General features: G+C 45.3%; 1 protein-coding gene across 5 annotated transcripts in view; it reads left to right on the plus strand.

The window, feature by feature from the left end:
- LEPR (leptin receptor) overlaps positions 1-9,545 on the plus strand; it is a 101,403-nt gene extending 91,858 nt beyond the window's left edge. For 3 of the 5 annotated variants that reach the window (XM_083157699.1, XM_083157697.1, XM_083157698.1), the window contains exons 16-19: positions 156-260; positions 1,461-1,563; positions 7,148-7,223; positions 8,254-9,545. In XM_083157699.1, coding sequence (XP_083013825.1) covers positions 156-260; positions 1,461-1,563; positions 7,148-7,223; positions 8,254-9,039 — 1,070 coding nt within the window. In that variant the 3' untranslated portion in view covers positions 9,040-9,545. The remainder of the gene's footprint in view (positions 1-155; positions 261-1,460; positions 1,564-7,147; positions 7,224-8,253) is intronic. The other 2 variants (XM_083157701.1, XM_083157700.1) reach the window with 2 other exon arrangements.
- Positions 9,546-11,605: the final 2,060 nt, after the last annotated feature.

An 11,605-nucleotide genomic window follows, 5' to 3' on the forward strand; every position in this document is an offset into this window, starting at 1 on the left:
TACTATGCGGCTATGTCAGCAGTGATATGCAGCTATGTCAGTAGTACTATGCAACAATGCATACAGACAGAATGCGAACAGATAGTAAATTACAATTTCCTATTCCCTAAGTCTGACAACATAACCCGGACTTTCCTCCCATCTGTGTGTTGCAGACCAGTTCTTTGCTATTGAGAAATACCAGTTTAGCCTGACTCCGGTGTTCTCCGAAGGTGTCGGCAGCCCACAGATCACGGATGAATTCTCTGATGGTAACAAACGTAAGCAAGCGCTCATCTGAAAATATATTCTATCCAGATTGTATTTATTTATTTTTATACATTTTATTCGTGGAGCATAAGATCAAATACTTCTCACAGCGTAAGACACGTGACGGCATCAGTGCAGAGATCTATAAATGTACAAATCATATCAGTCATGGTTCACCACAAAACAACCTCAAGGGTGAGATAAGAACCTCACCCATCTGCCTAATAATCTCGTACCGGAGCCGGAGATACTCAACAGCTCAAAGAAAGGCCAGGTTTATAGCTTCTCCAATGAGCAAACCCATTTTCAGCTGTGTTAACATAATTGCACAAGACTTTTCTAATCATCTATTAGTCTTCTAACGCAATATGCAAACACAATGGGTGAAATGTAATAGGATGATAGATTCAGAAAGTGAGAGATTTGGTATTTTTTTAAATAAAAGCGGTAATCATTTACACTGCAAAAATCAAACTAGTTTTGCAGTGTAAATGATTTCTTACCAAATCTATCACTTTCTGAATCTCTCATCCTATTACATTTCACCTAATGTCCCATTAGAACAGCTAGTATAGTAATTTACCACATTAACAATGGATAGAGGGCCTTATTCTAGTTCACTCTTTCTGACAAAATCCTTCTTAGATGGACAAAACCATGTGCACTGCAGGTGGGGCAGATGTTACTTGTGCAGAGAGAATTAGATTTGGGTGGGGTTTTACTTCAAAGTGAGATCTATATTGCAGTGTAAAAATAAAGCAGCCAGTATTTACCCTGCACAGAAACAAAATAACTCACCCAAATCTAACTCTCTCTGCACATTTTACATCTGCCCCCCTGCAGTGCACATGGTTTTGTCCATCTAAGAAAGATTTTGTCAGAAAGAGTGAACTAGAATAAGGCCCAGAGTGTATTTCTGAATAATTTCATGTTATTTTCATTGAAATAAACACACTGCTTTTATTTTAAAAAATTAAGTACATTTCTAAGTGAATCCCAAACTTTTGAACAGTAATGTATGTATGTATGCACTGGGGGGAGATGTATCAAACCAATGAGCTTCTAACTGTCATTTATGTAAATCAGTATTTGAAATGACAGATTGGCGCTGACTGGCTGCACTCCATCTCTCTCTAGGGCTTGATAGCAGTCACCCTGTGTGAGAATACGTCACATCACTGTTAGAATTCCTAATTTTCTGTTTGTATTAGTTGCAGGGGAAATGCAGAATAATGCTGGTTTTTATGTCATATTACCTGTGATTACCGCAACATCCTTTCTGCTGGCAATAACACTCGCAATAACCCATCAAAGGTAATTTGTTTGTATTTATATTTCATTTACAATAGAATCAAATGTAATAAGGTACTTGTGGATTATCACGGCTCCCACGATGTGCATCGCATAGCAAAATATCGCATGCGATCGCATCGCATGCGTTTTTTAACAGAAAAGCATCCAAATGCATTGAAATTAGTATCAAACATGTTCAATGGCCCCCAAATGTCATTTTTGAGGCTGTACCACCCCCACTATCATTGCAAACCCGAAGCGTGGCGAGCGCAGCGAGGGGCGGCGGCGGTACGCGTCCTACGACCTTTTCATACCCCCACTATCCACGTTGGCGTGGAGTTGAGAATAGAAAGTGTGGCGAGCGCAGCGAGCCACCGAGCCCGAAGCGTGGCGAGGGGACGCGGAAACCTTCACAGATATCCGCGTCCCCTCGCGGGCTTCACAGGTATCCGCGTCCCTCGCAGGGCTCGCTGCGCTCGCCACACTTTCTATTCTCAACTCCACGCCGACGTGGATAGTGGGGGTATGAAAAGGTCGTAGGACGCGTACCTCCGCCCCTCGCGGGCTCGCTGCACTCGCCACGCTTCGGGTTCGCGTTGATAGTGGGGGTGGTACAGCCTCAAAAATGACATTTGGGGGCCATTGAACATGTTTGATACTAATTTCAATGCATTTGGATGCTTTTCTGTTAAAAACCGCATGCAATCACATGCGATGCGATCACATGCGATTTTGTAAAAAAATTGTAAAAACCTGCAAAAATCGCATCCAATCGCATGCCATCCCATGCCACTATATATGGCATGCGATGACATACGATGGGAGCCGTGATAATCCACAAGTACCTGTAATAATATTATATGGTGACCGGCATCGTCTTAACACTTTAATAAGCACAGGTATTTTATCCCCATCTCCACGTACGTGCAAATCCCCAAAGCCTTCATATCACACAAGGTATCATCACTGGATTGTTCCAACTAATGCCAAAGGCATCAGGAGATATAGAACGTTGCCATATTTAACTAGCTGTTTACTTTTTTATTTCCCCGTTAATTTGACATGATTTTTGGTTTGTAAGTATTTAAGGGGGAGAGATTCTCTAAACTAAAAATGTGGTAAAAACCCTGTTATCTGGGTTTTTACCGCATTTTGGGATGCTCTAAACATTCCTCCGCCGGGTTACCGCAGCGGGGGGCATCGCCAGAAAAATCTAGCGATGCCCCATAGAAGCCTATGGGCTTCTAACGCGACGCCCCACACCGAACCACTGCCGCCCGTACCAACCCACTGCCGCCCGCACCGGCCCGCCGCCGCCCTGCACCGACCCCCGCCGCCCTGCCCCGTCCCCCCCTCACCTGTGTCTGGGCAGCACAGAGCTGTGCTGCCAGGACCTGTGACCTCCTCCTCCCTGCACTATGATCCTCTTCTGGGTGCAGGGAGGAGAAGAGCCAGACAGCCCCCCCCCCCCCTGCCGCAGCAGCACAGTGCCGAGTAAGGGAGCGATGGGACCCACTGACTCACCGCAAAGGACAGCTCTTAACGCAAGAGCTGTCCTTTGCCATAATTATCCCATATGTTAGTGCATATGCGATAATTATGTATGCGGTAGCCGGCGAAAGGGGGCTGTAAGGGGGCGCGGATGTTAGAGCATCCCCCCCTAAGACATAGTACCAAATATATGTGTGTTCCAGGCTACATGCAAGAGCAGACAGTATTTACCCTGCATTCAAATAAACACACATGTTAGTGCTATAGTTGCCTACCCCCTTCCTATATAAGATTCGCACCTGAAGCCCCTATTTCCGGACTCTTTGGATTTCTCACTGCAGGTAGGGGACCAGCAAAGGAATTTCAGAGCAGGGACAGTGATTTGCTGCAGTGATTACAATTCTGGTGTCAACTTCCAGCAAATCATTAAGGGTCCCCATCAGTGGAAAACACAACTTGCCTGACCAACTTGCCTGACCCTTGTAATTTTTGTCTTTGTATCTCAGTCAGAACTAATCTTTAGTTAAACACAAAAAGGACAATATAATATAATGAAACTTTTTTTTTTTTTTTTTACCAAGAGATAATTATTAAAGTAAGAATTTACACAAGGTCAAATTGCATTTGGAATTTATTGCATAGACATCACATTTATCATGTATATTGAGTGAGAAGAAATGAACTACCCCACTGAATAGTTGTAAACAAAAGACTCTGTATTGCAGGTAGCAATGTTACTACCAAAACGTGCAACATTTCCCAAAATATATTGCTACTGTTATATAGAAATATCTTGCTACAACCAATTAAGTATACATGGACCCATAGGTGGAGCTAGACACGCCCTCTGGGTTGAGTATGACACGCCCCCTCGATGGTGCCACACTTTGCGTGGTGCGTTCTATTACAAACTAGAATCTCTTTCTGAAACTAGTTTGCAAAAGTAGTCAGGTACTGTATGTTCTGTATAGCCCTGTAACTTGCTTTTTTTTGCTTAGACTCAGGGGTGAAGTTACTAAAGCTTCTAAAAATGAAAGGTATTGTTGCCCATAGCAACCAATCAGATTCTGTCTGTCATTTTGTATGATGCATACAAGGATGCTCACTGGAAACTAAAGCTGGGTACACATTCCACAACGCCGTCCCTGAATGACATCATTAACGATTTTCCCTGGAACTCCTGAACAATCGATGTGGCGCATACACACTCACCAATATCATTAACAATATTGTTCAGCGGCCACATATAAGAGTATGCTAACGGTGACAAGATCGTCAGGATTTGACTGCATGTGCAGATGACAGGCGGGGGGTAACGGCTCGCGGGTTCATGTATATAGTTTACAAATATTGGGGGTGATTCGCTCGGATGCGAAATCACACCCTTGGGAGTCAACCAGTACCCGCCCTGCGAATTATTATAATCCCCCCCCCCCCTCCTCGCAGTGTGTGTTTGCACACAGGGCCTGCGGATGGATGTGTAAAATAAACATCCATTCACAGCCTGTGGGTGAACACTGAACACCCACATCTTTCGATGGTCGCGGACCATCGAATGATGTGCAACGTAAGCTCTCACGGGCAGGGCCCTCTCTCCTCATGTGCCTTTCTTAGAATATATAAACCTCTGCCACCCTGATAATTGCTTCAGTGTCCTGTCCCCTGGTGCACCTATCCATATTAACCATGTACTTGTCCGAAACTGTCTTGTACTGTAATTTGTTATGTGTTTTTGACTATAACTATGCTCTGTAAAGCGCTGCGGAATCTGTGTGCGCTATATAAGAAACTGTTAATAAATAAATAAATAAACGTGTGGAGGAAGTGTGCGGGCAGCTGACATTCAGTGAGGCTGCAGTAACAGACAGGAGACATTAGAGGGCAGCAAATTGCAGAGAAAGAACTGGGGACATTCTCTTACAATCCAGGCCAGTAAAGGCACAAGTCGGACCCGATTTCCCGAGAACTTCCCCGGCAGCTCCCCGGGACAGCTCATATCTGACTTAGTTCTTGATGTCTCATTTTTACTTGTGATTTATCACAAGTCAAAGGACTCCCAGGGAGCTGCTGGGGTAATTCAAGGGAAATCGGATACGATACATCGCAGGTGCTAACAAGCACCCGCAATGTGCACCTGACAGCTGCACATCTGATTTATCTTATGTGCAGTGCGTCCGACATGATGCGCATCGGTCCACGCATCAGATCGGATGGGAGGTCAAACACATGCGATTCGACCACTTTTCACAAGATGTCTCGGCTCAGTTCCTCAGAATCGTATGAAAACAGGTCACATCGCAGCAGCGTATCGCGCCTTAATGATCAAGGCGACACAATTTGTTGTATACACAAATCGCTGAAATGAATCCATTTCTTTATCTACTGCATGTAACAAGGGTGTCCGGACTCATGATAGATTGACTCATAACAGGGCCGTAACTATGGGGGGGGGGGGGGGGCTAGGGGGTCACGCGCACCGGGCGCTGGAGGGTGGGGGCGCTAGTGTGGTGTCCCGGCAGCGTGGTCCCTGGGATGAGCAGTGGGGGTCCGGGGACTGGTGGGTTAACGCCAGGTCCTAGCGGGGGTCCGGGGACTGGAGAAGGTTAACTCCGGCTCCTAGTTCTTCCGGGCGGTGGGCGGGAAGCAGGTTTTGAAAAGACTTGCCGGATGCTGATTGGCTGAATTCAGCCAATTAGCGTCCGGCAAGGCTTTTCAAAGTCATCAGCGCTTCCCGCCGCCAGGCAGATAGCGCTAGGAGACGGAGTGAGTGAAGGCTGCCGCTACACCAGTCCCTGGACCCCTGGACGCTACACACAGGTATGTTGGCAGCGGGGGTCCAGGGACTGGTGTAGCAGCAGCTTTCACATACACAGCCGCTCGCTATTTGCCTGGCGGCGGGAAGCGCTGATGATTTTGAAAAGACTTGCCGGACGCTGATTGGCTGAATTCAGCCAATCAGCGTCCGGCAAGTCTTTTCAAAATCTGTCTCCCGCCCACCGCCCGGCAGCACTAGGAGCCGGAGTTAACATTCTCCAGTCCCCGGACCCCCGCTGCCTGTCCCCAAGGCAGTGATTTGTATTTTTTTTGGGGGGGGGGCGACCAAATGACTGCCGCCCGGGCACTGAAACACCTAGTTTCGGCCCTGCTCATAAGGTCGACCACTATTGGTCGACAATGAAAAGGTCGACATGGTCCAAAGGTTGACAGTTAAAAGGTCGACGGGGTCCAAAAGTCGACAGTCCAAATGTCGACATGTTCAAAAGGGTCGACATGGAAAAGGGGGTTTTAAATAAAATTTTGAGCCGACATGAGCCGACAGGCGGTATTTCATACCCTACCATCCCCTACGGTGTGGAGGGAGAACATAATAGTGTGCCAAATGCAGCGAGGCACCGTGCCCGAAGCATGGAGAGAGTAGCAAACCATGCGAGGGGACGCCACACTTAGATGGTGTCCATGTCGACATAGACACCAAAAAAAACCACGAAAAACCTTTTACACACGTCAACCTTTTCAATGTCGACCTTTGGACCCTGTCAACCTTTTGACCATATGACTGTAGACTTAAGGTCCATACACACTGAGCCGCTTTCCCCCCGCCCGGCACCGACGGAGGGGGGAGGACGGCGTTGCATAGCGCAGCACTATGCGAAGCCATCCTGAAAGCAGCTCATCCGCTGGTATAAGCAGCAGATGAGCGGCTTTCCCGGTGATGTTGCGGAAGCGCGCAGCAGCCCTCGACGCTCATCGCCGGGGCATACACACTGGGCGGCTTTGAGCTGAAACCTGCTGGTTTGAGCGATTTTCAGTGTGTACGGGCCTTTAGGCATTGTATACCATCACCATAACAAGTGAGAGGGGCTTAATAACACTTTACTCTGGTTGGTAACCGGTTTGCCAGGTGCACTAGGATCAGTCGCTAGCAAATGACCAATGGGTCCTCCTGCTGGCCCTATATAGAAGGACTTGTAGAAGAAAGGGGGATAATTAAGTCAACAGTTCATAATGGTGCATTTATTAAATAATAGGAATTTACTACAGAAATGACATATAAATGTATTATTATTATTATTATTATTATTATTTGTAACACAGTCTTTTGTGCGTGTTACAGAATGAAACGGATGTTCTGGAAAGATGTACCAAACCCCAAATACTGTTCTTGGGCCCAGGGAGTCAACTTTCAGAAGGTTAGTCTGTCTATCTAATCCAGGGGTGGCCAAAACGGTCCTCAATATCTACCAACACAACATTCCATGTTTTCCAGGCCACCTGTGGATCTGTAGAATGTGTCAGTTGGGAATGACTGCACCTGTGCACCAGCTAAGTGGTCTGGGAAACGTGACAGTTAGTAATGACTGCACCTGTGCACCAGCTAAGTGGTCTGGGAAACGTGACAGTTCAAATGACTGCATCTGTGCACCAGCTAGGGGGTCTGGGAAATGTGACTGTTAGTAATGGCTGCACCTGTGCACCAGCTAGGTGATCTGTGGAATGTGACCGTTAGTAATGACTGCACCTGTGCACCAGCTAGCTGGTCTGGGAAATGTGACAGTTAGAAATGTGACAGTTAGAAATGTGACAGTTAGAAATGTCGGCACCTGTGCACCTCCTAAAGGTCAGGGAAATGTTACAGTTAGTAATAACTGCATCTGTACACCAGCTAGATGGTCTGGGAAATGTGACAGTTAGCAGTGACTACACCTGTGCACCAGCTATATGGTCTGGGAAATGTGACCGTTAGTAATGACTGCACCTGTGCACCAGCTAGCTGGTCTGGGAAATGTGACCGTTAGAAATGTCGGCACCTGTGCACCTCCTAAAGGTCAGGGAATTGTGACAGTTAGTAATAACTGCATCTGTACACCAGCTAGATGGTCTGGGAAATGTGACAGTTAGTAATGACTGCACCTGTGCATTAGCTTGGTGGTCTGGAAAACGTGTACTGTTGGTAGATCTCAGGGACTGGTTTTGCCAGAACTAAATGAAGTTCAGTTTGTTTGTGTTGGGGTCCTATGTATAACATCCACATCTCTCGTAGTCTCTGTGCTTTCCGTATAAAGGCTTAATAAAATCAGATTATGGCATTAAACATAAGATAAAACATCCATCATCTGCATTCTGTGCATTATTCCTCTAATCTAGTTACCGCACTGGTTATAGGACCAGCTATCACTTTCCCGGCATTACTAAGAATAAGTAATTGCTTTTTTTGTCCAGCCAGATACATTAGAAAACCTTTTTATGAAGCATCGTGAACACCTGGCGCACAGTTCTCCATTAATCTTAGAACCCGAAGACACCTTCGAAAACCTGAACACCGACAAGGGCTGGGAGAAGGAAGACGTAGACGTCACCTCAATCATTGACCAGCTGACGGGCGACCGTGACTCCGCCTGTGCTACCAGCCATTTCAGCAGTAGTTGCACCTACGCAGATGGGTCCGAGACTTCCATATACAAAGAGACCACCTCCCCATCCATGGTCAAATATGCAACAATCATTAGTAACCCTGAGCCAACCAAACAGTGTATGAGCGGGAGGAAAATGAGTGTCAGCTCTTGCGATGGATGTTTCTTGAGAAATACTTCAATCGTTATTGGGACTCTAGATGATGAAAAACAGGCGTTTCTTATCATGGCGGGATTACAGACAAAGCAACCCGGCAACAAGTCTACAAACTCAGTTGTGTCTTCTGAAGGCTTTTCCGAACCCTCCGACCAAGAAGAAAGTTTTGAAGGGGACATCTTGGAGAGGAACGTCTACTATGTGGGACTGGACGGTATGGAAAATAGTGGACAGGACGGTTATTTCTCAGAAAATCCCTTGGTGACCTACCACTTCCAGGATAATAGATCATACCAAGAGATAGGCTTCAGTAAAGACAAGTCTTCCGAATTCATAGACGTCCATCGAAGTTTGGTCAAAAAGTCCCTGCTCTCGTATATACCCCAGTTCAAGATACAGTCTACCAATGACACAGAAATGTTCGATATATGCTCCTGATACGTCTCCTGTGACCGAGTGTCCATATTTATTGTGCATTGTATGCATGAGTGAATGTGAAGGGTCCTAAAACATAGGACGAACGAGGCCTACGGAACAAGTGCCGTCACCTGGGCTTGGGACGTGATCAGTTGCTTGGAACCAATGTTTCTGTTTGTGATACAAAGCACAGTGACATACATGTTCATATGGAATAATTTGCATGTTCTGAACATTACACTGACCGCTCCCCAGAACATACCATGGTGCTTGAATTACAGACAGCATATTGGCCAGCCGGTATGTCGTCGATATAACCTGGGAGGAATTACCGTGTAAGTTGCCGCAATGAACGCTCTACGGCTGGGATTGTTCTGTTCCGGAGCGCGGACTGAAAAGGGAAGGAAATGTTACATTGTATAAAGTGTGAAGCTATTTTTAAATGTCTGCCATTCATACCATTTAGACACTATTATATTTTTGTGACACGACAAATGCAGTTATGATAAATACATTTATGGAATTCATTTAATGTGGTGTTGTGTTACATTTTTTTAATGCATTTGAGTTTGAAGACCATTTATTTGCAAGTCCTACTGTATCACTTAGTATTATATCTATACACACACACACATACACACACATCGTTGTTCACACTCACCTGCGGGGATCGCTGATCTGAACTCCTTCAGCGATGCTGCTTATGAGGACTTCCTGCTTCTGTGACCTCTGGTGCTGTGAGCCGCTGCTTTCAGTAGAGATGGCAATCGGTGCAGTAGCCATCGATGGTTGCCATCGATGGTGATGCTGCAACCAGCCATCGATAGTAACAAACTGTAATGGATGCCCATTGATGGTTATACCTATCGATGGTCATCCATTTTCTTTGAGTGTTTCCCGTGGGGGCAGGGCTTCAGGGTTGTCAGGGGTGGAGCTATGTTCCATGTCCCTGCACCTTGGGGAAAAACAAAATGTTGGTTTTGACGTGACAATAATTGAGGGAAAACATCTGGTTCTCCCCCATTGATGGTAAAAGTATTTGACATCGGCCATAAACCATCAATTATTTCAAATCATTGATGATTGATGGCCATCCCTACTTTGCATCACTTTGCATCACTTTACTGCATGGGTGTCACATGAGCAGCAGTGCCAATGACTGGCAGCTCTCACCAGAGCACCTATCACCGGGCCAGGTGTAGGTGGATATCTTTTTTTTTTTTACGCAGTGATCAGCCTGTCTCCATCGCACCCACACAGCTGACCACATTGGCCCGTCTCTGCACTGCTTTCTATGCCTAGGGGCAGGGAAAGCTGTGATTGGGTAGGGGATTGGCAGTGAGCCCTGTGATTCGCCAACTGAAGCAATTTTTTTGTTTTTATTTCGCCAGATCGCATTTCCCATTATAAGTATGGGAAATGCGATCTTGTTACTAAAAAAAATGTGAATGAAAGAGTTTGGAGCAGTATTTCACGAAAAATACTCGAAAATCCCTTTAGTTTAGTGCATTCCGGTGATACTAAAATAATGCGAAACTTTTTCACATTATTTTAGTAAAAAAAATGTAATAAATCAACCTCTTAGTCAAGAGTGGCAAAAAGATCAGCACCAGAACCAGATAAAAGGTAAAAATAATATACAGCAGGTTGTCTGTTTTAGAGGCGCTTATTGAATGTGATGCTTCCCTCAAGCAGCAGCAAGGAATAGGAGATTGTCAGTCTCCTGATACATAAAAAGAAATAAGAAAGATTGTGCTGCGCTTCTTTTGAAGTAAATAAAACAATATTTTTAATAATAAACAACAAACATAATAAAATTACATGCTCTATTAGATCTAAAAAATGAATTGCAACATAAAAGAGGTGCTGGTATTCAGTGCAGTATATATTCACCCATCACTTAGCAATTGCACAGATCCATTTTTGTAGGGCCAATATTTCCCAAGGCTGGTATGGGAATGTCTCTCTGTATCCTGGGTGAATATAAACTGCACTGAATACCAGCACCTCTTTTATGTTGCTATTAATTAATTACATTTTTTTTTTTAATCTAATAGAGCAGTGGTTCCCAACCCTGGTCCTCAAGTACCCCCAACAGTGCATGTTTTCCAGGTCTCCACACAGAATCACAAGTGATATAATTAGCTCCACCTGTGGATCTTTTAAAATGTGCCTGAATAATGAGTGCACCTGCCGGGTGACCTGGAAAACATGCACTGTTGGGGGTACTTGAGGACCAGGGTTGGGAACCACTGTAATAGAGCATGTCATTTTATTATGTTTGTTGTTTATTATTACTACGGGCGCTCTTCACACCGTCGTAAGGGGCTGCGCCCCCTTAATTTGTGAACATTTGTATATGAGAAAGATGGTTAGAATTGTATGACAGATGCCTGTATTGCAACTTGGGTTATAGGTGAAATGTGTTAAATAGAGAGCATATGATGTGGAAGGGGGTGTATTGTTTTGTTTAATTAAAAAGCGGTTACAGAGTTAAGCTGTGTACACACGGTGGCGATAGGGGCTATAATCGCTGGGAATATGGTTGCAGGCGACCATATTGCCAGTGATTGGAGTGCGCACCAGC

The sequence above is a fragment of the Crinia signifera genome, chromosome 8 (assembly GCF_055691185.1).
Source record: "Crinia signifera chromosome 8, ASM5569118v1, whole genome shotgun sequence".
NCBI classification, from domain to species: domain Eukaryota; kingdom Metazoa; phylum Chordata; class Amphibia; order Anura; family Myobatrachidae; genus Crinia; species Crinia signifera.